Consider the following 27,763-nt stretch of genomic DNA (forward strand, 5'->3'; position numbering starts at 1 on the left):
ATCCCCGCTTCCGAATGATTATGGAAACAGGAAGCTGGAGTAGGAAGGGAGAGGTTTATAATTTGTGGCCAGGATTTTATTCAGCAGCATAGCTCAGGCTGAAAATATACAGCCAGTTACGTTTCTAGCGCAGCAGGCGGTTCCGGGGATGTTTTCTCAGGCTGTAAATTCAGCGCTGTCAAAGTCATTTTGGCAGGATTAATTTCAATTATCCAGTGGTAAATATCATCAGAGATTTACAGCCTGATCTCTGATATGCAAATCCAACTGAGCATCATATATCTCATGTAAACACAGGCGGTTGTTTAGCTTTGCAGACATATGCTCGAAAGGGAACGTTAAATGCAAACGTTGTTATTTATGCTTTGAGCCTGAGAAATTGTTTGCAGCAGTCAGAATACTCAGAATTGGTTTTCTCCAGTTGATCCATTCTGCACTCATTAGACCAGTTCTCCATTTTTCTCTACTTCCTTTCAGTAGTACAAAACATGTGGAATTAGGCCAGCAAGAAATGCAATTGTGCTGTCCTTCCCAGGGTGAGGAAGTGTTTGTGAACTGGAGCCATTTCTGGTTGCTGTTCCACAATCCATCACTCATTTGTTTTCCTTTTCCATTAACATGGCAATTTTTGTCTACTCACGGAAATTTCTCCCATAATCGAATTTGATTTTAAAATTTTAAAATGTGTGTTTAAAACGTGTGTTTAAAACGTGTGTTTTCAGTCTTCAGTCATTTCTAGTGTCTATTGGTGCATTTGTTCAGGTGCAAATTTTAGAAGTGGCTAATTGTGATTATTACTCTCCTGCTTTATTAATAATCCTGTGATTATTAATCTCCTGTACAGCCTCCAGGATAGTATCCTGTTACTCAGGTGTTAATATATTGTTTTACTTATTTCCAAATATACAAAAATTTATTGACACCTTTTGCTTCTCTGCAACGAGACCAGACATTTTCACTTCTTTTGTCCAAGTGTCAGATGTATCTGACATTAATTACTAGTTTATATAAATAAATTCTTCTTTTGCTCTGAAGCCTCTATTAAAATTCTCTTGTGACTTCTCTCCACTTGGTAACTGCTGTTTATAGTTTCATATCTTCTCATAAGAAGCATTAAATTTTGGAAAATTTAGAGTTAGTATTTAAAGAAATCAGGCAGGGATGGAATTTTGTTTAATTAGAAGCCCCTTGTCAGCTATGGCTTTCCTTGGAATGATGCCATGCAGTGATGGCACTCGATGTGTTTTATGTTCTCTGATGGCACCTTGAGTGTGAGCAGTGCAAGACGTGGTTAAGTTGATTTTAAACTGCTGTGATACTCTGGGATGGTTTTATTTTTCCCTCTAGTTTCACTGAAGTGATGATTTAAGGTAGCTGGAGTTGCCAATGGACTGGTCACACTCTTTGCTTTGTACCATCAGGGTTTAGCCTGGCTTCTCCTGCCGCCCTTGACACTCATACTCTTGTTTCTTTTTCTTCCTTTTCCCTTAAGAGATGGACAGCTTTGAAATGGAATGTTTACTTGCAGATTTATAGGGGTTTTTCACCACACCAAATGCATCCATATCAGGAGTCTGAAAAATCACCTCTGAACGAACCCAGAGATTTTCTGGTTTCAAACTGGAGCTGTATTTTGACTGTTAGGATGAGGGTGAGTGTGTGTAGCCAGTCCTTGTCCAGATACCCCTTTTGAAGTGACACTTGTCTGACTGGCTGGGACACAAGCCACAGGCTCTTCTGGCCAGATCCCACGTTTAATTGATTCCAGTAAAAGTGGAGCTAATCTATTTTCAGAGAAGACAAATGTCCTCCAGGAAATTAGAAGGCAGGTAGAAGAACTCAGAGGAAATGTGGAAGAACCATTTTTGGGTAGTTTGTAATGTGTCTCCTGACAGCACAGCAGGAAATGCTTGCCATTTTGATAAAGGAGAATTCCCTTTGGAATCCTCCAAGGAGCACTGGAGAGACAAGCTGCTATTAATCCTTCAAATCAAAACCAGGCCTATGCCCAAGTCTCCCAAATTTATAATTATGCTGCAATTCCATAACACATTTTTCAGGATCAGGGAAGTCCAAAATCTCGTTGTTGCAATTCCCAGAGAGCCAATTGTAAAAAATCAATTTGAAAATGTGAATTATCAAGGAAAAAAATTCTATTCAAAGCAGAGCTATTCAGTTAAGGGGAAGCTATAACTAAATTTTCATAATACTGGATAAGATGAAGCTTTAAGTAGAAAACTTTGCAGGAAGTTTAGCTTGAACTCCATGTTGTAAACTTAAATCACATTGTGGATTTAGTACAAGACAACATGCATCAGTAATGAGAAATGTTCATTATGGTCACATATTTGCAGCTCCCGAAGGCCAGAAAAACCTTAGCTGATTCCCAGGGAATGCCTAAGCTGGGCAAGCCACCCCATAATTCACATCTGGTGAAATAAAGAGGTGAAGGGCTTTACTCGAGGCCATAGGGTGAATTACAGCTGAAGCCATCACTGAAACTCTGACTTTTCATTCCTTGGGGGCGTTAAAAATCTGTCGAGATTAGTTGTCTTCAAATCTTTCTACTGGGTGGGAAGAAAGAAAATCAGTATTGGATTTTCAGTATTAATATAGATCCATGAGAAATAGATGTTTATGTGATTATTAATTACTCTGTAGAACATGACAGGAGTTGTGTAACTTCTGCTGAAATATTTGTACTGGTGGCTGTTGGCTGCTGGTCTCCATAAATCCGTGTTCTCTCTGGCTTTTACTGGAACCATCTGTGGCAATTTAGCCTGTGCACAGGAGGCATATTTAAAGATCTTAGTAGTTAAAGTGATAATTTTTCTTTTTAATTCAGAATAGCTTGACTTTTTTTCCTAAAGCACTGAATACACAGAAATGTAAGTGCTTTGCTGTCTGATTTCTGCTACTGGTCTTGAACTGCACAGCAGTTTTTGATTAATGGAGAGGGGGAAAAATCAAGTTACTACTTTATTTTTTTAAAACTGAAGCTGAAAATGGACCTGCTTTCTAACATGTCTGAGGTCTGCAGGTATTTCAAAGTAGGCTTCCCTGAAGTCTGCCATAGTTCTTTTATGAAAAGATAGTTAAGAAAGTTGCACTATGTTAATTTACATAAAAGGGTGTATCGTTTTCTGATATCAGAAGTTTCCTTGCTTCCATTGTTCCAGCATCCAGTCTGGCTTGGAAAAAGCACACTAGATGTAATTGTTAGGGGTTTTTTATGTTCTAGTTCTCCTCCTTTTAGGTCAGACATCCTGAATTATGTGTAGGTGGCTGAGAGGCTCCTGTCGGACAGCAGGAAGCGTTATTCGAGCTGGTGAGGAAATGTGCTCCCCTGGGAGCTGAACACCTTTGTGCTTGGTGTCCCTCACTTGTCCAAACACCTCCTCGATTCCCTGGAAGCTGCTTCAGGAGCAGCAGGAATGAGGGAGGTAAAACTGAGGCTCCCTTCTACCAAATCCTAACCAGAGCAGCTGGCAGCTCAAAAAAGCTGAGTGTGCTGGGATTGTGTGCACTGGAGGAAGCTCAGGTGCTGGTTTGTTTTTCTCTCTTTGACAATGTGCTAGTTGAATTCTTTGTCTTATTTGCAAGTGTGCAGGTATTATAACCTGCAAAATGTTAGCCAGATCTTGACAGGGTGTTTCCACTGTCCTACATTCAGAATTGAAATGCAGAGGATCAGCACTGCAGGCACTCAGCACAACTGAAGTCAGGTTACAGTTTTCCACTCCATATCCAGGCTCATTATCCAGTTGTTTTCTTTCTCCCTCATGTTCCAGTCACTCATTACTGGCAGGCTCTTCTTTACCTAAGCTGTTTTCCTAGAAATACTGACTTACCAGAAATTAAATGTACCAACAGAGTAATTCCTAGAGCAGTGAAAACTGTCAGATATGATTGCAGAACTCAGGGAGGACAACAGCTCTTTAAAATGATGTCTCTCCATCACTCCCATCTCCTGTCAGTGTCAGTTAGTGGAAGTTTTACACACAGTCTGTGATCCACAATCAGGTGGGGCACTGTCACCCAAAATCCCCGTGTGCTGCAGCACAGGGAATTGGAGGTTATTTCCCTGCTTGTCTCCCAGTGGACTAAAAAGAAGAGGAATACATCTTACTACTCATAAGCAGCAATACTCTGACAGGCTTGTCTGCATATCCACCTGAATGTGATCTAGTTTTGGCTGCTGCTGTCTCTGGGTTTGAAATTAGATGTGGTGGTCATTTGATTTCAAAGTAAAAGTCTGCTGTAGTGGATGCCTTAATACACGTAAATTCCTCTTGTAATTTCTCTGAGTTCTTGTCCTCTGGCTCCAGGCAGTCTTCAGACATGTATGTCTGTGTGTGATAGTTTTGGGGTTTATTTTTCTTCCTTTTTATTGTTTTCTTTTAAGGGTTCAGATGTTAGACAAGATTGTTTTCTCTTCTAAGTGCTAGAACTCTAGTTGTGCATCCTGTTAGAACAAACTATTCATCTTTGATTAGCCTCAGCTGGAAAATGAACACAAGTCCCATCTTAGTCCTTTAACCATTAATCCTGCATGCAAAGAAAGTGCCCTGGGTCTTTAATTGTTGTTGGAAGACTCTGAATTGTGTTTGTACTTCCTTAAAATGTAAATAAATACTGTTTCCAGCCCAAATAGTGATCTCAAAAAATTTGGGCTCATTTCTGTCCTCGCTCTTTACACTTCCCTAAGTGGTTGGACCTCATAGAGGTAACCCAATTTCTTTTGTGCCCTTGTGGGTTATTCTTGGAGACAGAGCTCCAAATCCTCAAGCAGACTGAGAGCTGTAAGGTCTGTTCCCTTGTGATCCAAGTGGTTGAGCCTGTGGATACAGCAGATATGACCACTCTGACACTTCCCAGGAAAATAAGGAGGATTTTGCCGTGATGGAGGTGAAGATCAGGATGAAGCAAATAAAAATGTTGGCAATTACCCTTCTGCACTTCAATATTTGTAGGTTTTCTGATATGAATTGAGACACATCATCACACAAAAATCTTGTTCTAGGCTGACCAATATCTTTCCCAGCTAGGAATCAATTCACCATCTGCAAGACAATTTTTATGCATCTATTTACTGAACTCGGAGCCTGCAAAGGCATGTGTGTCTGTGAGAAACCTATTAAATATGTATTGGAATTATCCACTTGATGCAAACCCAATGAATTTCTTTATACTTTAGTGTCTCTTTCAAGCATATTTCTGTCACCAGCACAAACATTCTAGATAATGGAATCCTAATATGGAGACTGCAGTAAAATGTCAACAAAATTTGTGAATTATTTAATACGGAGCAGACGGTCACAGGGTGTTTCTGTGGCATAAAGTTTGTTGCACACTGGGAACATAGCTGTAGTCAGACTCTCAGTCCTGCTCTGAAATTCAAGGAAAAAAGTAAAAATACTGTGTGTGATCTGCAGTTATGTTCTTCTCCTTTAAAAGCCCTTCTTTGGGTTTGTTTGGTTGTTGGTTTTTTTTTTTTTTTTTAATATCAGGGTTTGTTTCCTAGTAATACAGATGTTAGCTGACTTTGGAAGGTTCAGATTGAAATTAGGGTTTGGGGACACTGCAATTCTAGGTGTGAAGTTAGCAGCTGGCACTGTGGGTTGATGAAAACCTAATTCTGAGTGTGTCAGCCATTAAGTGATCCATATCAGGTTGTCAGTCAGGGTTTGACAGTACTTTGATTACATATTCAGCACCTTCAACAGTTGTAAACTGAGCTTTGCTATGTCCAGCTGAGGATTTTAGTAGTGACTTGAAAGGCATCTCTTTCCCTGGAGAGCGGTGGATACGCTTCTCTCTCAGTGACACTTATTTTGGGTGTGCACTGGGATTAGAGAGGTGTAATTATATTGATATAAAATCGTGCTGTTAACAGGGATAGTTGGAACAGAAAGGAATGTAAATCAAATTGTTCACATCCAGGAAAGGAGGAGACTAAATCACTACTCTTGTATTTTGTGCTTGTGTTTCCAGTTAATCTTTTCCTTCCTCCAGCTGATGGCAAAGGGAAATCCAGCCTTTTACTGATCTGAACAAACATTCCTGCACCTGTAGCTTCAGTGGGTGGACCAGGCTCTTCATTCTTCACTCCACTAGATGCTTGTTAGAGAGCCTCCAATGACACTGTTTTTCTTGTGACTCCATGTCTAAGAGCACAGCAAATCCATTATTCATAATTCCATCCCAAATTCACAAAGCCATTGGATAGTGCTGCATAACTCCTTTAAGCTGCCACCCTCTCAAATCCATTTTATTTGGACAAAGAAAGAAACTCTGCGCTGAAGAAAACCAATTTGAAAGCACACTGAAATTCATTTTCCTCACTTAAATATTGAAGTGCTTATATTTATTGCATCTTAGACTCGTTGTACTGTTTTCAAAAAGAATTTGCTTGTTTATTAGGTCTAAAGAAGTTTCAGTAAATTTAAAATGTGGAGGAAAATAACATCCAACAAGAGTCACAGTGCTTTTTCTGCACATGGGTTGGGATTAAACATAAAAGCAATATATTAAAAATAAAATTAAAAATTAATAAAATTTAAGAGGTAATGAAATTATGAAGTGTCAGTACTGCTTTGATCGCTATAAGCTAAACCAGCAAATGGATCCTGAGGTAAAATGATGGTGGTTTTTTGGGGGTGCAGGGAGTTTGCTAGGTTTGGATTTTGTTTGTTTTCTGGGGGCTGAAAGCTGATTTGAGTCAGTTTTATGGCAACTGTGGGGACATAGTTGAGTTTTCTAGATTTATTCTGCTGGCCTCCTGTATATTTCTTGTTTCAGTTTTTCCCTTTCATTTTTAGTTTCCCAGCAGTGGTGGAGTTTTGGGGTTTTTTTGACAAAAGGCAAGAATTTTGTGCTGGTGCAGACCTGGGTCATCCATCACACAATTTAATGCAACTCCTGGCAAAGAGAAGCCCCAGAGCCACTTCTTGTTCTCCTCATCTGCTGCTCCCTGGGTCTGGTGACAGCACAGAACAGTGTTCTCCCTCAGCAGCTGCTCCACCCCAACCCTGCATTTAATACACCCAGAGCTGCATCTTTCAGAGAGCCCGAGGGGTTTATTGAAAGTATCTCGGTGCAGCCACACTGGCATGTGGGAAAATCCCATTATTTGGGCACCCAACAGCTGTAGGAATCTCAGACTCTGCATTGTGCAGGCAGTTTGGAAAGGTCATCCTGAATATGTAAATTTATGGAGAATATGATATGATATTCTGTGATATTGTATGATATTCTATGATATGATAGACCTTTATGGAATGGGTGTAGTAGGCTTTGGCGAGGTGTTTTAGGCTTTAGTGTTACAGGAGTGGCAGTTTTAAAAGGTCTGCTCTTATCCACTGTTACAGACTTAAGTTTTTATAAAAAACAAAATAATTTCTTACGTTGCCTGTGAGTTTTCAGAAGAAATAGATCAGATCAGCCTCACAAAGAAAATGTGTGTTCCAGCATAATGTAATAAGTTTATTTGGTCTTCTGGTGTAAATATATTTCAAATTTTGTTTTTCATTGTCACATTTGTTATTTCCTGTGTTATGACTCACCAGTCAGTAGTTGTGCATATAATGCCATATTCTTTCTTTATTAACGTGATCGTGTAGAAGAGTGAAATAAATGATGACAAGCAAGAGAATGAAAGAAATAACAAATGCTTCAGGGTGGTTGGAATGCATCATAAAAGGGATCTAAACGTGGAGTGCAGATGGCTCATCTTCTCCACAATATTTTATTTGAACAGCAGAAGCTTAAAACTGTAAAATAACCTGTTCAAATAGTTCTCACATAACAAAAAATGAAATCACTTGACAGTGATCCGTCAAAACAGATGTGTGCTGTTGTCTTTCAAAAGCAAGGAGGGATTGAGACATCTGCATTTACTTGTTTAGGGCTAGCCTGAAAGGCAGTAGTTTTAGAGGTAAACTTTTTGTAACAAAAAAACCCCACCAAAACAAAAAAGAAGACACAAATAATCAGATCATGGTGGCTTCAAACAGCGAGTGGAGCAGGCCATGAGCTCAGCTCTGATGTCAGCTGTTGTGGTAATCGAGGAGAAGGCACTGTCCCAGGGGAGAGGCTGTGCTTATTCAGGGGCAGAACTGCTGAGCAGCACACACACTCCTTGTCCTGCACTGCTTAGTGTCTTCTGAAATGGGTTACAGCTATTTCATTATTGCCTGGCCCGAGCTTGTTAATGAAGTCTGATTAGCTCGTATCCTTTAGCCTGGAGAGGGGAGGAGAGACTCATTTCATGAAACAAGACTCTGCTTTTCAAGAAATGATTTCTGATGCTTCTCTCTTCACCTGTCCAACACAAAAAAATTCCCTGAGGGAACTTGTTTTGCTGGAAGTGCTGAGCAAGGGTAAGAGTGGTACAGGCTGCGTTAGGCCAGTGTGTTATGAGCCCCACAAAGGGGTATCAAACTCTGAAGGTTGACCTGGAACCTCCCAGAAATGGCTTAATAATAATGATTAGTGAGATGGCTGATTGGGTGTGTTTTGAAAAAGCAAAAGGTTTTAATTAAGGCGAAAATAACAAACTATACAGCACAAAAGAATAAAAGCCGTGCACAGTGCAGGGAGGTCCCTTGCACCTGCTAATACACCCCAAAAAGCCCTGAGAATCTTTGTGCTCTCTCTTAAATACTCAAGGATTTGGGAGGGGTTTTTTACATGCTGCCCAGCAGAAAATAGCTACATTTCTTGAGGCATAGCTGAAGATACCAACAGGTGCTTTTGTCCTGGCACTGAACCAGTTACAGTGAGAAGAGCATGGAAGTTTCTGGTTCTTCTTCCTTAAAAGTTCCAGGAGTTAAACTCCATATTAAACTCTTCTCCTAATATGGAAACACCTGTTTGGGTGTGGGGGTGCACTGCAATACAAGCCACAAAAAATAATTTAAGGGTCACCATGTACCTTTCTGAACCTGAGTGTACCTTGCTCCTGGACTGAGGTTTAGAATTCTGGGATAGGTGGCTCTGCTTTCTGCATATTGAGAGGGAGACACAGGCATTTCCAAGGAGGAGGAGTTTGTGTTCTAGCTCCTGACTTATTCCATCATTATGAAATACAAGAGCTGGCCCTGGAGGGGAACTGCCTCAGATCCTGTCGCTCCAAGTACTGGGAGCACCGAGGTGCACAAAGCTGTGCCTTTGGCTGATGGAATTGATTTTCTGCATGCACACAGGCTTGATGGGAAAGTTAGCAGCCATAGCCACAGACGGATGGTTTGATCCATGGGTGTTGCTTTTCCAGAGGCAGAGGAAAGAGCTAAACCTGGATTTTGAAATACAGAATGTAGGGTGGGTGCTCCTGTGTCGTGCTTGGGGTCAGTACCAATGTGGGACCAAATCCCACTGGTGTGTTCTGGGAATGCCCAAAACGTTCCCCTTAGACTAGTGTTAACAAATGTGTCATTTCTGACTGACAGCTGGGGTGAGAATTACTAATTGAGCCAGGATTACTTTAGATCATTCCCTGGCATCACTCTGTTACACACATTTTCAAGCAAGACCTTGTAATTTACTTGGTCTGTTTTGATCAAGCTGATCAAAAGGGCATTTAAGATCTACATTTTGGTAAAAGCCTAAATCTTCCTCTGTCCCATGACTTTCAAAGTCATTTTTATTGACCCAACTCTATCTTTGGGGAAGTACAGTCCTTGTCAAATGAATATGATCCAAATTTGAAACATATAAACATGTGTCTCACTTCTGAAAAATTTGGACTGTAAGTAACAGGCTTCTGTTCGAACTAAAGTTGATGAAATAAGTTACCAAAATTGATTTGGAGCCAAATTTCGGTGGAAAATGAGCTTTTGAAACAGCTGTTGCCATGAGTTGAAACGTGCCCTGTGCTGCCAACAATCATGTGTTGAGCAGTGAGATTTTAAAGTTACCTTGATGAGCTACAGCCAAGCCTACATAGTAAAAGAGACTGAAGTACATATTACAATCTTACAAAAAGACCATAAATCATTCTTAAGTACAGATTTTATGTCTTACTGTTTTATCTTTCCTTCAAAAAAATTAAAGCTTCACATCAAAACCCCTTCATCTGGAATCAGAAAATAATACAAATAATAATACTTCTCATAGAACACTGGATTTGTTCAAAGAAATGCAAGACATTAAGAGGCTGAATCTTCAGTGTAATAATGAGCAGATTCATTATTCATGTCTCAAGCCGATAAAAAAGTTGATAGATTATTGGCAAAGTTTTCACGCCTTCTAATGAAAGCCTCAGTAGAATATTATTGTATCAGTAACTTGGGCTTTTCACTCACAAAAACATATAAAGCTATTGTCAATCATATTTAGCATTGTTAATGTTTATCAAAATAGATCCTGAGTTTGAGCAGTATTGGAATCAATCAAACACCAAGAGGTAATTGATTATAGTTCTTTCTTTCTTTATTTGTGCCAGAGAGTTCTAACCAACCACTGGCACTGGAGAGAGTCTTCCTTCTGTAAAACCCCATCTGTGTGCACTTGATACAGAAATACAGTAAAAAATAAGGTTCTTATTGTTTCCCCGGCTGGCATCAGGCCTGTGTCCAACACCACAGCAAACAGGGGTGGCCTCAAAACTTTGTGCTTTTGGTCTGAGAGTATTTTTAACTCAGTGCTGCATCTTCGTGCACTGATCAGTGTCCGTCTGGGAGTGGAAGTTTCCACACGTTCAATAAACACACAGCTTCTACTTAAATACACACAGTAGAGCTCTGCCAGGAAAATAAATACAGTGTTATAATGGGCTACTTTTCCAGTAATACATATTGTGTTACATAAATTACCAGGAATTGAGGCAAATAAGCACTTTAATCCCAAAGGTAAGGCATGAAGTTTTGCAACCTTTTTCTCCTGCATTCACTGCACTCTCTTTCAAGGGCTGTGATTATTTGGGCTGTTATCTAATTTCACTGCAGAATAGAAATCTGACTGGAGCATTGCTTTCTGCTGGTTAATTATAAATTTATTAGGGGAATTTTGCCAAATGTCCCTTACGATTAGACCTCACTGAATCTGAAGTTCAAGCTATCAGACTTAATTTAATGCAATGCATTGCCCTCCTTTTCTGTTCTGCATGTGCTTTTTCGTATTTTTTTGTTCTCAGGTACATTCAATTTTCCCTTTCTGTGTATTATTTGCCAAAGAGGCTCTTTCAAGTTATAGAAATGGGACGAAGTAATTTTTAGAACAGCAAAATATGTAAGGAGGCAAGGTCCCTGGAGATGAAATGAATTTCCAACACAATAAAATAGCTTTCCTGTCCTGTTTGGGTGTTGCTGTAGACAGAATATCTTGTTAACAGCACACGAATGCCTCAGGGGTAGGAGGCTGTGATGGGAGCACCATGAAATGGGAGGCTGTGGAGTGGGAAGGGAAGGATTAGACAATCTTGTGGGCACACTGAGGGACTTGATTTTGGCCATCTCCCTGCTGTGGGAAGGCTTTAACCCTCCTGAGGTGCTCTCGAGAGTGAACTGCAAAGAGTGTGGGGCTGGGCTGGGAGCACTCCCTGTGCTCACACCTCCTCAAACAACACCCCCTTTTAAGGACCTTCATGTTCAGGCTCTGCCCTTCAGCCATCTCTTGGAGTTTTGCTGAAATTACAGGTTTGCAATGAGTGTGAGACAAATCTGGAGCAGACTGGGGTGTACCTGGAGGTGTAGGTGAGCACATCCTGTGTGAGCACAAAGCCCAGGGTGTCCCTTACTGCAGCACGGCCAGCAGAGGGTTGGGACTGCAGTTCCCTCTGGCAGCAGGTGGAGTCTCTTCTTTTACCAAATCCTGGTGGCTTTTGTCACAGTTCCCAGCAGCAGCTGAAGCAGAGCTAGGGAGGGAAATATACAGGAGAGTCTTTACAGAAAACTGGTGTTAAAGGGAAGCTGCTGGGCTCAGTTTGGCTCCTGAAAAGGGAGGGGAAAAGAGCCTTGCTTGACCTCAGAGAGGACATCTGCACTCTCAGAAATAAACTGCTGCAGCCTTTCAAACCTTACCAAGCCAGTCAAAAATGTCACTGTTGGCTTATGTCTTGTCAGTGGAAGGACACAACCGATCCAGTTCAGAAGCTCTGTGTTTTAACAGTACCACTGCTCACAAGGAAACGTGAAAAACAAAAGGATGTTACAGGATTTTACAGCAGACTTACAAACGTGCTGAGTCAGATGAGGAATGTTTGTTTATATACCTAGAAAAAACTTATAAAATATTTATATCATGTTTCTTGGCTAAGCCTTCCTAGTTGGGAAGCTTTTGCTTTGCTTTTGGCAGAAGGAGGAAGACAAGGACAGAGGAAGGGGAAAATCACACCCTTGCACTTACCAGTTAAGTCCATTCCCCTTCAGAGATCAGTTTCCTTTTACATGCTCAATTTGCTGTGCCCCAGAGCGAAGTGTGAGCTGTCAGGCTCCTGTGGTGACAGACCTGGATCTCATCCTGCTCCTCCTGACATCAGTGGCAGAGCTTGTGCTGCTTCCAGCGGGAATGGGACGTGCTCATGGTGCCTGTGTGGTTCAGGCCCTCATTCCCCGAGCTCAAAGCAGCCCCTGATGGCAGGGATGACAGCAGGGTGTAATACTTGATCCTCCTTCTGGCCACTGTGAACTTAAAAAGTGCAAAAATTAAAATTATCTGACACCAGATTTCACCGGATTTAGACACTCGTGAGGAGCTCTGCAAACTGATCCTTGCCAGGGAAACCCTGACTGAGAGCTTTGTTTAAATCAGGGGATTTCTCCTTGTTTTGCAGAGCGCTCAGATCACAGAGATTAAAACGTTCCACAAGTGCTAAATATGAAAATAAATTACACAGAGAAGGATTAAAGTTGTATTTAAAGTGTTTCTAAGTACTGGAGGAGGAATGTTTGCATTGTCACAGAAGCTGCAATAGCATCTCCTTTAGCACTACATTTTCCAAGTGTCAAACACTGGTTCGAGAGAGGGCACAAATGAATGTTCACAATTGGAAGAGAGCTCCATTTTACTAAGCGTAAGTAATAATTGAACAAAGTGTTTCATATTGACAGCGTTGTACTGTCATGTATCTTTTCAGAGACAAAGGTACTTTCTAGAGTAAGTGTCCTCACATGTCAATGTCTCAGAAAACGTGTTACATTTAGTGAAATAATGGGTAAAAAAAAAAAAAAGAAATCACTGTCATAAATGATGGCAGGCACTTTTTACTGAAATACTGATAGTTATACATTCTCGACATGAATAATTGGATGTGTCATATGTGAAGCTACCTAGGAATAAAATAGAGGTCATAAAATGTAAAGACATGATGGGATGCATTTATAACAGCATAAACCAAGCTGGCATTTTAATGTCTTAAGCCAGCCCATTTGCTATCCTTGGCCATTGATCTTGGCTGGGGAAGTTCTATGCCGAATTTAAACACATTCTGGAGATAGAGCCATGTGATGAGAATGTGATAGGATTAGATTTTTTTAAAAAATGTTCTCCTTTTGACTGTTAAAATGACTGCCCAGTAGGAGCACTGGAGGCTGGTTGTGGTACGTCTCTACAAGATTTCCTCAGAAATGTTGTGTCCACTTTCACAGCAGGTGACTTTCTGGTGTAACTTGCCCTGAAAATTGTGATTGCAGCTCCCAGAGAAGAATGTTTCTCAATAGATGTGAGAGAGAGTTCAGTGTTTGCTCCATGGGTTGATTTGAGAGAGCAGTTTTGGGGAAAGGTGTTACTGTTTGGGAATTCATTATTTAATGAATTCCTCTGAAGGCATGGAGAAAGGTGAGTGGGAGAGGCACTGACTCCAAAGAACAAGCACAAAATCTCATTAATTTCGATTGGCTGTATAGGTAGTTCTAATTACCATGCTTGAACTGAGATTCAATATAGCACAGAAATAAAGTAATGATGACTACCTAAGTACTCACTGAAATGGTATCAGCCTCCACTCCCCCAATTTTTCCAGCTAGAGCTGAACACAGAAACCCCATGCTTTAAAAAAAAAAAAAAAAAAGCCAAGAAAGGGGGCAAAAAAGATCCCAATTCCATAGGATTTCTAGCATGCATGTGTGGGGTGGTTTTTTAAACACTTCAGTAGCAGGAGAATTGGCCACATGTTGTCTGCCTCGTGGCTCTGGTTTGCTGGGTGTCTGGCAGGGAGAGCAGGCTGGGAACTGCTCTGAGTTTTACTGGGGCTGCAGGGTGAGAAAAGTCTGCCCACTACCTGCATTCCCTTCAATTACTGCACAGTCAATGCAATATCTGACTGCTGCGTTTTTGGGCTGCTGTTTTACATTTGTGCAGGGCCTGGGAATACTCACTGAAGTCTTATGTAAGTGGAAATCTTTCATATCTTCATGTTTTCAATGCAGTTTTACTGAAAGCCCTTTGGAATTTGAATGAACCGTTCCAGAATGTGATTTTTCAATAGAGAAGTCTCTAAAAATGAAATCTTCCCAATCTGTTGAGGTAATGATATCAATATTGGTATGGTTAATTGAAGCAAACATTCCTATGCATAGGTGTGCTTCTGGATTAGTATCTGTCCATGTATTGTTTAAAACTCTTAGGAAACAGCCAGACCTGGCGAGGTAGAATGAAAGCTGATTTGTTGATGGACGTGATGACCTCATCTGGATTTAAGGGAGACCACAGAGAAAAGGAAAACATTGTGGATAATTAGTCGTGTTCTAAGACAGGGAAAGGATGGAATGCTGGAGTGGTGCCTCAGTGAGGTTTAGCATGCAATCTGCAAAACACTGAGGCACTGAGCAGCGTTTCTCTCGTGGCATCATTTATTGAGAATCTCCTGAGGCATCGAGATTTGTGTGAGTGTCTAACCTGCTGTCATAGATGATCCCCTCTGTCTTCTGAACGAGGATATTCAGGGGCTGTGAGGCTCATATCCATAAGGCTCTGCGTTCACAGTGAGAAAAATACTCAGTGGATGTAGCTCCAGATTTATTCTAATGTAGATAAACTTGTACCGTTGGATAGAAAACATGAGCTTCCATGAAAAAACAGGGTGATGCTCTACCCTTCATATCAGCTTCTTTTTTTTTGTGGAAAAAGAACATCTAGATAAATTGTTGCCCTTTCCTACTAGAAGATAGCTGGTACAAGACAATCTTGCTGAAATTATGTCTCAGCTGGAAGGAAAGATGAATTTATTTTGTGTAGCGTTGGGGAAAGGTGCTCAGAAATATTCAGTGAGCCAGTTATCAGAGTGGTAAATGAGATCTCGAGAGCCAGAGCTCATCAGTGTGCAGTGATAGGGAAGTGGGAAGGAGAGAAGCTGCATCAGGGCTGGGTGTTTGTGTTCCTGATGGAAAAGTGCAAATCATTTCCTTCCCTTCTGCTGCTGTCATGGTCCATCACTTCAGTCCATTTTCACCTTGCTAAGGGATTCTGAATGGGCCTTCCTGCTTTGGCACCTAATTAATCTCTCACAAGCCTGTTCTTGCAGCCTGGCTGCCTGGGATGGTCCAGACCCTACATCAGTGCCTGACAAACAAAATATCTTTTTTTCCTTTACCTGCCTTCCTTTCCCTGTGTTCTTTCACCCCAAGCCCAGTCAAGCAGGTTGAAGAGATTGTTCTTCCCCAGCCTTTGCAGAGGGCATAGAAACACCCTGTTATTACAGGAAAATATCCCTTTTCTTCCAACCACTCTCACACTGCAGTATGGAAAGCTCTCTATGTTTTCAAAAATGCAAAGTGCCCACAAGAAAATGCTGCAGGATTTTCCTTGTCAGAAGTTGTTCAGCAGCTCAGAGCCTTTGCACGGGAACACACAAGCTGGAAATGACTGGGTACCTTTAAAAATGGCATACCTATGCACAAATAAAAGTGTAAGATGTGAGATGGAAAAGGCATATTTGTGGTGTAAAGCATTGCCATGAGACTGTGAGACAAAAGAATTATTTTACCGACATTATTTTACTGTCGTATATCAAGAGATCATGAATATCAGATACCTTGTGCAGCGAGTTCTAACAGCCAAACACTTTATGTCTAGTTTAAAATGAGTCCTTGTGACAAAACAACACATGTAGGCTGTATAACAGATAACACTGGCTGGTGTAATGTATTATCTATAATAGAAAAACATAGATTCTGTAAAATGATACCAGTGGAATCTAATATTTCTTTGAAATCTATTTCCTGGATAATATTTCTCCTCAGAAGCTACTTATCTCCCTTTCTGCTCTGCCTTTGTGGGGACAAGCTTGGTGTTCACCACAGGGTATCATTCTAGTCTGGCAAATGGAAGAGCACTAGAACAGACCTGAGGGGTCCCTGTGTTAGATCAGTGCTCAGGGGAGTGTTCATCCCAAGCCTGTGGCCTGCCTCTCACTGCAGGCACAGATCTCCTGTGCTGCTGGTACAGAACCAACAGCTCTGGGAGTCTTCTGGGGACATACGGGCAGGGGGGAAAAAGGAAAAAAAAATCACATCTTTAATTCCCCCGTGCTGACAGCTTCCTTAATAAATATTGTAAAAAAAAATTCTCTGTTAAGAGCCACCCAGTAATCTAATTTGCAAGCCCCAGTGATATATTCAGCAGCCAGCTCCGGGGAGGTGTGTTTCTACTGTCAGAATCACATGAGCAGGGAATAAAATTCTGAGCTCTTGCTGAAAGCTGCAGTAATTTATGATGAGTTGTTGGCTTTTATTTTTTTATACTATTTTTGACTCAGCTGAACAAAGAGGATAGAACTGCTACTGAGTTTACATTGATTAGGTTTTTTTCTACAGTATGCTCCCCTACCTGTGTGTTTTCACAGAATACAAATACTGCATGTTTAAGTTTTACATATATTGAAAGAAATCATGGAGTGATGCCCCTGTTTAGTAATAAGTGATGGATCCTGGATTATTTCAATCATCCCCCCTCTTGACATGTTTCTGAAGGAGTTAAGCCTTTCCCAGTCTGCTGAGTTTGAGTAATCCCAGATTTGTCTGTCACCTTCTGTGTTGTCTGGCTGGGGCATTCTTGGGCTCTTCCTTCTTTTCTCCTGGGCTCCAGTTTGAGGAATAAACTTATTCTCTGGTGTGTACACAGAAGGCAAAGCAAAACCCAAAAGCTTTCACGAGATTACAGCAGTACAAGCCAAGGTCAGGCTGTTTGGTGAGAGGGCTGATTCTCCACAGCAGTGTCTTTGTGGTTGTCTCCAGTTTCCTACAATGGGAAAAGCTTCCTGTCTGGAGTTCCATCTCTATCAGGTCCATCCCCTCAGCTGAGAAGCACCATCAGCGTTGTCTCAGAAATTAACTCAAAGAAAGCAAGGCACCGAGGTGAGAAAGCCAGCCCAAATCCTCCAGGGTGTTAGTCCTCAGCTGGAGGAAGGTGCAGTGGCTGGGTGCCTTCAGCCTTGAAAGAACTTTCAGATCCACTACACAGGTAATTCCATCTGAGCTGTTAGTTCATGATGAACACCTCAGTTCTTGGGGTGCACCTGTGTTCCCTCACCTCTGCTTTAAGTACTTGGAGCTTACACTGGCCACTGGTGTGGTTCATCCATAGCCAGAGACCTCTCCTTCGGAGAAAAGGGGTTTGGGGTGTCCACAGGGACAAGACTTTACCCTCAGTAAAGAGCTCCCAGGCATCACTTGCTTTCTCTAAGGCTTTGTGCAGACCTTGAGAGGAAAACCAGGTGGCCAGCTTTCTTTGCGGTACACATGGGGACAGTCTGATGGATCTCTCAGATCTCTCTTTTTCCCCTTCGAAAAAAAGGGGAATTTGATGTCTATAAAAGGGAAATGGTGCTGCCTCTATCCTACCTTTTTATCCACGTTCCCTTTTAGCTCTGCATCAACAAGGTTTTTGAGGATGCACTCAGGGAACACAAAGTGGTGCTTTCATTGTTCCTCCTAAAGATTCAATATTGTAAAACCCACTTCCCATTCCTCTGTTCCTGCTCCAGCCTTCATTACTGGGAAGCAAACACCAATGGGCTGGGTTTTGTAAAAGTGCTGGGGTGAGGAATCGCTGTCAATGATCACTTTTTCAGAGAGCAGCTGGGGAGATGCATGAAATGTGTTCTTCCTTCACCTAAAATTGTCTGTCGTTCACATTACCCTGAGAGAAGGCTGCTGCATTCCTGTTCTCTTCTGTTGCAGTGAGAGGTGCAGATACACCCTGCGGGGCCATGGGGGGTCGGTCAACAGCATCGAGTTCCTGCCCTTCTCCAGCACCGCTCTCACCAGCTCTGCTGACAAGACCTTGTCTCTCTGGGACGTCAGAACGGTAAGCAGGCTTGGCCTTAGTCTTTCCTGAATTTGGGCAAAGTAGTGACATGTGTGACATGAGAAAAATGAAATCCAGTGTGAAATCAAAATAGGAAGTGAGGGTGATGTGCTAGTAAAATATTCACTAATGCACTTGTTATCTTCTGACCAAAAATGTCACCATATAACACTTCCTCTAGAAGGGATTTGCCTCCCCTCCTCCAGAGCTCTGCTGATTCCTCATGGAACATGCATTATTTTCTCCATATTATATCACTGCAGGTAGTGACAGAAACTCGGCATCTCTTCCTTTGTTCTTCTCTACCTTCTTTCTTTGGAATAGGCAAAAATGGATGGAGTACTCTGGAGACTGTATTTGTCGCTGCTGCTTTGCAAACCAAATATGCAAATCCTGTTCCAGTAGAACATTAGGACAAGTCAAGAGGATTGTTTTTTCCTCTTTCATCAGAAAATCTAGTAATTATTGTTGTTTCTGTGGTATGGAGCAACTTCTGAAGTTCTCGAATTATTCCTTCAGTCGCTGTTACAGCCACTCTGCATTTCTCAGACAGTGTAAAGGTGCAAGATTCCAGCCTCAAATGGAGAAGATTGTATTCATGGAGGGATTTGAGAGGGAGCAGGCAGAGCTGTTGCTGTGGATTAAATGGTGTTGTCATCAGAGCTAGACAAACACAGGATAGGAAAGACTGCCGTGGAAATGACAGCGGAATACTTGAAATGCTCATTAGGCAATTTCTATTTATGGATCAGAGAAACAGACTGAATGGAAGGTCATTTAATAGTAATAAAAATCCTGGTCAGAAAGCACAATGAGTTAAAATGAAACTAGTCAAGACTCATTATTCCTAAATGTACTGGTTTGTAGGAATATTTGATATCCAAATATGAATAATTCAAAAAGAGGAAAAAAAATATTGAAAAACAAACAGAAGTGAAATGCTTAATGGAAAAATAGATTTCTGCTTTGTTTCGTTTTCAATAAATCCTGCAAGGAACTTTATCTTGCAAATATCTCAGTAATCTCCTGCTCATAGCAAATTAACAGAGTCATCAAGGAGTTTTCCTTTGACAAACATAAGGAAAAAGCCTCTATATTTGCTCACCAACATTGGTTTTTTTATCTTTGAGTAATTTTGCTAAGATTGGGAGGATCTTATGTGAAAAGAAAACGTTATATATATGGCATTTTGGTTGTGTATTTATGCTGTTGAATCCTTTTCCATGTCCAGTGGGAAATCTTGCACGTTTAGGACAAATCCCCACAGTGGAACCTCACTTGAGGTGGTGAAATCCCTGTGGAGATGCCACCTCCCTCTAAATGCTGAATGACATTAAATGTTCCCTCCAGAAAGAAGCTGAATTATTTTGTCCCATTAATTTGGAATAGTGTATTTTCTCACCTCTGTGAGATCGATTAGCATTAAGGAGTACATTTAAGATACTTCTAATGAAACACAAAAACCACACTCGAGTTTGTTTTCTCATAAATCAGATTCCTATTGCTAATCACATCTTGCTCTTCAGTCATTAAGTGCGGTCAGCTCTTTATTATTAAAGATAATGGATACAGAGAACTGTAAGTCAGAGCAGTGTAAGTTGAATGGACAATGAGCTCTGGATTTGGGGCAGATGGAACATAAATCTTTGTAATTACTAACCTGGAACTCTAACGCAGCCTGCAGACTTTGGAAACGCTGGGTGTTGCTTTTTTTTTTTTTTTTTTTTTTTTTTTCCCCTGGATAACAGAAAACCATCTCCAGTGGTTTAGGAAAAACTTCATGACCTTGACTCTAATTTTATACCTAAGGGATATGTTGCCTATGGGAAAGTGAGAAAAGAGAAAGATGAATTGCACTTCTGGCTCTTTCCAAATACTGAGTGAGAATTACAGATTTGGTGTTGGATTTGGGCAGGAACCACGCTCCTGCTGCGCCAGACATGCAGAAGATCAGATGTGGTGTCTTGGGTCCAATGCAAGATGGATTTTATTCCCATCTGTTGAAACCAGCTGAGAGGTGTTTTTCTTTATCTCATAACTCTGGGAGGGAAAGGTGGGTGCCTTCTGTCCATGGGCAGCTGTTCAAACCAGGTGGGGCAGTGTTCTTATCTCTGCCATGACCCATCCTCCCTCTGGGGGATATCTGCTGTCAATGGGCCATCCAGGCTCACTGCAGGGCTGAGACAATTACATCATCCCACTGGGAGATGCTCCACCCAGGGGGAGGAGCCCAGCATTCCTACCTGGATCAAACCTGGGATTCAGAACACCAGCACAGCCTGTGTGCACTGGATTGCCAGAGGAAGGCTGGACCCATCTCACCACCACTGGACCCTTCTACTGGATCATCTCTGCTCCAACAGAACCACACCTGTCACTCCAGGAGGATTTATTTGGACTGACACCAACACTCTGATCAACAGGGGGTCAGGTCGTGTTCTGAGTGTGTCAGCATTTTTCTTTCTTATTTTTTTTTCTTCTTCTTCTTTTGTACTACTACATTTTTAATATACCTAGAAAAGAGCTGTTAGTCCTATTCCCATATCTTTGCCTGCAAGCTCCCTTCATTGTAAAATCATAGTAATTCAGAGGGAGGGGGTTTACATCCTCCATCCCAAGGAAAGCTCTGGCTTTTCCCTGGCAGACACCTGTCTTTCCAAACTGAGACATGTGGAGACCCAGGCTGCAGTTCTCTGGTGGGGATTTCTTGCCAGTGAAGCTGATGGCTCTGGTGCCAAAGTAATTTAGGGATTAATTCTAAGGAATTAATAAAGGAATTTATTAAATTAATAAAAGGAATTTATTCTTGTTGCCAGTTTCATAGAAAGACAAACATGTTCTGGCTTCTCACCAGAACCACTCCTCACTGACACATCAGGGGAAGCATCTCCCCTCATGAATTGCAGAGTGCGTCCAGTGATGAATGTGAGAGGAGCAAAAGAGCCTGTGACCCTCTGAGTCCAAATTCCCCTGCCTGGGTTAATTCCTGCCGTGATGAGGGACCTGCCACTCCTCTGCATCTCCCACAGCCTTATGAGCCATTGCTTGAGGCTGCTCACATTTGTCTCGATACCATTTGAGCCAAGCTTGAACCTCTGCTCTTTTTTCAGACAGAAAAAAGATGAGATACCGAATACTTACACACTTAAATAATTAAATAGGGAAGAAAAAAAAATACTCACATTTTTCATTCTACATGTTTGGAACTTATTGATTTAGTAACTATCTCATCTGCTTTCTGATTTTTGAAATGTCAGGTTCTATAACTGGATATTTCATTTTTAAAAACGTTGTGGAGAGACTGTAATTTTAAAGGCAGCTTTCAGTAGTGATGCCCTGAGGAATATGTCCAACGAGGATTTGAGAAGAATTCTGTGTGTCTTTAGCAGGACAGGCCCATTAATGTCAATGACACTGTTCTTATGAAGGAAGTCCAGCACATGCAGAGCTCTGTGAACAGTCACAGTCATGCAATGCTTTGTTTCTATTTGATTGTGTGAAGTAACAAGCATTTGATAGATTGTTTGATAATTTGTGTCCATTTTGGTCTCTACTGCTCACTGATATTCAAACCTAATATTTTAGTTCTCCTCCAGGATATATTTCTTTATGGAGTGCAGCTCAGTGATTTAAGATGAGACTTTTTTTTTTTTTTTTTTTTTTTTTTTTTTTGCATTATTTTTGCAGAAGACTGCTGCATAACACAAATAAAAGGATTCCATTCCCCACTATCAAACTAATACCTCTGACATTCAGTGGGAAGGATGTCAACTTTTTCCTATCTGGGTCAAAGATGACTTGAGCAGGGGTAAGGCAGCAGAACAGTGACCAGATGCCAGTTCTGGCTCTGCACATCAAATTGTGTCCTTGTCAGTAATTTGTCAGCTGAACGGCAGAATGAAAAGTTGGAAGCTCCAAGGTAGTGTGGTCCTTGATAAATAATGCAGGCACCAATCTCGTAGGAAAAAGGAAAAAAACAGAATGAAATTGCTCAAAATTCTGCCTGAACAGCAGCAAGAGGCTCCCAATAAAAACCTGGCTCTGGGCATTTTCCTCCTCGGGGACTCCGGCAGATTCCCCTTCCCCAGAGCAAGAGAGGGCAGTGGGAATGCAGGCAGAGCCTCCTTTCAGGCTCCTGCAGGGATATCTCTGCATGGTTGTGGAGAAACTGCATCTCTCAGCCCGTGGGAATGATTCCTGAGTGTGCTGCACCACGCTTCACCCAGCAGGGCAGGCTGGGGCTGCACCACACCCACAGGAATTCATTAGGAATTAGTCAGGGAAAAGAGGAAGATGCTGCTGGGGGCTTCTGTAGGACAGTGTTCTATCTTCAAATGTGGCACTGGATAAAAGAGGTTCTCAGGCACAGCCCTTTTTAGAGCAGCACTTGTTAATAAATTGCAGCTCCTGTGCTCCAGTGTCCGCTTATCATGGTGTGCTAATGGCTCTTGAGCTTAGCTGAGTTTGATGGAGTTCCCACTCAATTAGGTGTGTGGGACAGCGGGGAAACCCAAATGAGTGTCCCACTGGTAGGAGAAGCAGCAACACTCAGCAACCCCAGCACCATGCTCTGAGGAGTCTTACAAATCGAGGTTCTGCCTGCTCTGTTCTTCCTTGGCTTTTCGGGTCTGCCCCACAGAGGTCCCAAAATGATCCATCTGTGCTTCCAGAGAAACACAGGAGTGAACCCCGGGAATGTGGGGGTGCTCATTTGCATGTTTTCCTTTGTGAAAGGGCTTTGGCTGAAGGCAGGTGGGTCGTTTGAGGACAGTGGCCATTTCTAAGGGCTTTTCACTCCGTGTCCTACCAGAGAATAAATAAATCCATGCACAGGGCAGTTTCTGAGCCTGTTGGCTGTTTCCAGCTGTGCTGCAGCATTTTAATGATGAGCAACTTGGCTGCCTGTGTGTTTCATATGGATGTAGAATAATTAGGAGGATGCTGATCTAAGCTGCAGCCTTGCAATTTTCTCCTTCACATTGCAGCCCATCCTCTCCCACCCTGGGATGTCTTTGGCCTGGCACAGCCTTGCTGTGGTTCCTGTTGCAGCTCAAAGTTGGTTAACTTTCAGTTAAATTCAGAGAAATTGTTCCAAACTTAAAATTTCCTTAGATAACCTTTAAAATTTCTTTTCTTCTAATGAAATTATCTTTTAGACCACTTATTTTCCAGTGTTTATTTTATCACTGTTTATTAATTTCTAAATTAGCAATTCCCTTACATATCCTGTTGTAGTTTTGTTTCTTAAATATAAATTAGCTGGTAGACATTTCGCTTTTCAGTGTGGATTTTGTCAGAATCTTTTGTTTTTTTAAAGCACGTGGGAGCACCCAGATCTTAGCAGGGATTCTGCCTATCTGTGGTGGGGGGTTCTTTGCCTTAGTCCCTTTGGAATGCTCATTCATGAGGCAAATTCAGGAAAAATGACAAAGTATTTAAGGATCAGGTGTATGAGAGAAGTGTTAAGCAGCCAAGAGGGAGTGATTTTGCAAAGCAGTCTGGTTGTCTTTGTAATTTTTAGCCTATTCCAGTTGATTTATCCCCAAGTAAACACCTTAGACACAAAATTATCAGTCAGAATCTCCTCAGAGTATTGGATTTGTCAGTTTTATTTGAACCCCTTTGAACTCCTGAGGAATGAATTCACGAGCTGAGTGGATAGACAGGACGGGTCATTTAAAAAACCTTTGACAGGCAGTTTAAGGTCCAAATCAATCCTCTTCAAAAGTAGGTCAAAGATTGAAGTTGTCAGGATTGGAGACAAAGAGCTCTTCCATGCAAACTCCAAATCTCCTGGTGCAATTGAATTATGTTGCTGTAAATAAGGGATGTGCAAGGATAAGTCCAGTTCCTGGCATGAAGCGTAACAAATTCTGTGTTCCTAATTCTGTGCATTTGTAAATAATGGGTTCCTGTTTTAAAACTCCCTGTCTTAACGTGAAAAGGAATTTGAGTCACAGTGAAATATGAAACCAAGAACAAATAGTTATGAATACAGATCAGGCTTTCTCCCAGGAGTAGTATCACAAAAGACAAAAGTAAAATTCGAAAAGGTTTATGTTAAGTCTGTTTGGGATGCTTTCCTGGAGACTTAGTGCCAATTTTTTAAAAATCAGAAGTATGATTGAAGAAAAGAAGTCAAGATTACTTTCTAATAATGAAAAACGATTGGGGAAAAGAAAAAAAAAAAAAGCTTGATTTGGTCAATGTAATTCCTAAAAATGCTACATTCTGACTTTAAATCAAAACAACCTCAGTGAAAAAGGCAAATTGCAATAAAATGTTTCAAATAATAAACATATAAGTGCAACTTGGATCAGTTGACCCAGATGCAAGCAAGAAAACATCAAAGTTCTTGTTTTGCTGTGGGTTTTTTTCCTCCTGAGAAGCAAGAAGACCACTGCCCTTCAAACTGTGTGTGGCTGCTGTCCCCAGGATCACCCTCACACTGGAACTATGTCTTTCCCTTGGACTTGTTCCTCCTTTTTCTTGTCTTCCAAATCAAACCATGAAATCGTCAGTTTAACAAACTGTATAATCAGCTGATCCCACAGGCGTTTCTCCCTGTTAAACTAGGTTTAAATCAGACTAAACCTTTTAGAATCAGACAGGTTGTTCTGCAGAGCTCAACAGCTGGACTTGATCGACTTGATGAAAAGGTCTTTTCCAACCAAAATTATTCCATGTTTCTAAAGCCCCAGGTGAATTAGTGGCCCTTAGAAGGTTGTAATTGTTTTATTAAGCTGTTGCTGTTCACTGATATGCCCAGTCCTGTCCAGTGGATGTCAGAGTCCTGTTGCCAGTGGGAATTCAACCCATTAATGAGTTGTCTTCCATTGCCTTTTTCCCAAAACATAGAAAAGCTACATTTTTAGTTTCAAGGGGAAGTCTTTGAGAGGAGAAGACAATTCTGTGTGTCCAAGCTTAAATCTCCAGCTTGACTTGCAGTTCATGTGAAATGTATAAATGGCAGTGAGGTTAGATTAAAGCCACACTTTCCATCATGATCCTCACACTGCTGCTGGAGAATCACAGAATCTGCTGAGCAGGAAGGGACTCACGAGGACCATCCAGTCCAACTGCTGCACAGCACCCTCCCCAAGCAATTCCTGAGAGCATTGTCCAAACACTCCTTGAGCTCTGGCAGTCTTGGGGCCCGTGATCATTCTCTGGTGAGCCAGTCCCAAGAGCCCCAGGATCCTCTGCAGCCAGATGCTTTCCTTCTTGTGCAGCCATGTTTTCCCCAGGGGCTCTGCAGGAGTTTCTTCCCAAGTCTGCACCCTCCAGAGCAGGCAATGCAGCCCAGCCTGGCCGTGACTTACTGGTGTCTTGGAGCACGTGTTGGCTCCTGCCTCACACCACTGCCTTTCCCAGGGTTGGAGCAGCCCTGTGATGCAAGGTGTAGTGTTGCAATGAGTCCCGACTACAGGTGACACGTTTAAACCAATGCGGCTTCCATGTCGAATTCTGTTTATTCTCTGTGCACAGTGAGTTATACAGGTTCACCACATAGTTTACAGTTACAGGCTACACGAAGAATGCAAACAACCCTTATTTATCTAAGTCTTAAGGTGGCTGAAGTGTCAGAACTACAGTTCTACATTTAGAAACCCATTACTTCCCAAAACACCTTAATATAAGCTGTGAATTTTCTGCTGCGCCACAACTGTGAATTTCTAACTGTGGCCTCAGGGGCCCACAAATTCTGCAGGCCAAAGGGCCAAAGGGCCCAGTCTGGAATTGCTCACCCTCAATCAATCCAAATATAAATCATGTCTTCACTCTAAAAAATCCCAACAGCGTAGCTGTGCCTGTCCTGCAATCCCTGTTTGCTGCCACGCTGCCAAAGCTCCCAGCACATGGATTGCCCCCATTGCTGCAGCCCTGCAGGGCTCAGTGCCTGTCTCCAAAGCTTCTGCTGTGGTCCAAGGCTCCCTCTCATCCCAGTGCTGTTCTCCTGGGTGGGTGATGGGGAGGTGCTCCCAGCACTCAGCTGGAGAGATGCTGCTGGGCAAGGAGTGTGGAGTGACGGAGCCCTGTGATCCACAGGTCTGTGATCACAAAGGAGGGACACCTGCAATGCCCACTGCACTGGTGGGATTGCAAACTTGCAAGGGCAGGCAGAGAGGAGCAGTGGAGGGAAGGGGAGGCATTAATTCACCACCCATTGAGGCAGATTTCATCAGTTTTCACTTGCTGCTTGTCTTTGAATATCAGTAGCAATTAGAGAGCTATACATAGATAAATTTAACCTATTGGAAGTCTGGCTATGGGTTCCAGTAAACACTGTGTGCCTCCTGGCACAGGGTCTGGGGGAGTGCAGAGTGAAATGAAAATGAGGGAAATGGAGTGAGGGAAGCAGGTTGTGCTCCTGCCTGGGCAGGTGCAGATCGACCTGAATCTGAACTTCTTACAGCTGCCTGTGCCCATCCATAATGTGTGGGCAGGATATATTGCAGTGAGAATGAGTTTGATTTCCATGTCGCCAATGTCACTTTGAAACAAAAATGGGAGTTAAGTTCTTTCAAAGGCTTTGGGAAAGGCCTGGCTGCAGAATAACATTTGCATTGACTTCTTGGTCCTAAAACTCTAATTAAATTATTGATTATGAAGCTGGCTGCTTTCTTAATAGTTCCTAATGTAACAATTAAACCAAAGTAAGTAATTAAAAATGAAAAGATTGGTCCACAAGTACAATCTTCGAAAGGTCATTTTCAATTTAATCGCTTTTTTGAAACAGGCAGGAATAAAACAAATGAGTCATTAGCAAAAAAAGCAATTTAGTGTGTGCATGTGTGTAATAATGTGTCTACCAGATGACCACTGACCACACAAGACCTAAATTAATTTTAAATAATTTACTTAGTTGATATTATATTAGCAGGTCTCTTCCAGACCTCTGGTGTGTGAAGTGCAGTAGGAGATACAAAACTGTAGCATGTTTCCACTCTGGACAGCTGAGAGCCAAGGGCAGAAGCCAGAAACTTCAGCCAAAGAGCACAAAATTTCCTGGAACTATTATTGTTTAACATCAGAAACAATGCTTTGTACTACACTGAGCATTTATTTTCATCATTATTTTATAGGTGTTAGAAGTAAGGGTTTAGATGCCAGTCAGGTTGATCCATGGATTTTTACAGGTGTGAAAGGTGGCAGGGAGGAGAGCACAAAGGTGTTTTCCAGAAGAATTTCAAAAAGACCACTTGACACTGTTGGATAGTGATTGCTGTGCTGCCTGCAGTTGGATTCTGCTTCAATACATGTGCACCAAATCAAATCCTCCTCTTGCTGAGGCAGTGGAGGGGAATTCCAGTGCAGTTCAAGTTGTAAGAGAATGAGATAAATTTGTTAGTCTTGAAGTTAAATGCCATGGTGACTGTGGCTACACATTTTCAGAGAAAGATCTATTAAAACCCAAACAAACTCCAAACCTTACAAATCAATTTTGTTTCTTCTAACAATAATATGAATAATACATTTTCAATTATTAATTTTTCAGTTTGGTAAAAAACTGAATCAA

General features: G+C 41.7%; 1 protein-coding gene across 1 annotated transcript in view; it reads left to right on the plus strand.

The window, feature by feature from the left end:
- SPAG16 (sperm associated antigen 16) overlaps positions 1–27,763 on the plus strand; it is a 273,745-nt gene that overhangs the window by 201,223 nt on the left and 44,759 nt on the right. Inside the window, 1 exon segment of the mRNA XM_066322434.1 lies at positions 18,117–18,243. Within this exon segment, the coding sequence (XP_066178531.1) occupies positions 18,117–18,243 (127 nt within the window).

This window comes from Sylvia atricapilla, chromosome 7 (assembly GCF_009819655.1).
Source record: "Sylvia atricapilla isolate bSylAtr1 chromosome 7, bSylAtr1.pri, whole genome shotgun sequence".
Classification (NCBI taxonomy): Eukaryota; Metazoa; Chordata; class Aves; order Passeriformes; family Sylviidae; genus Sylvia; species Sylvia atricapilla.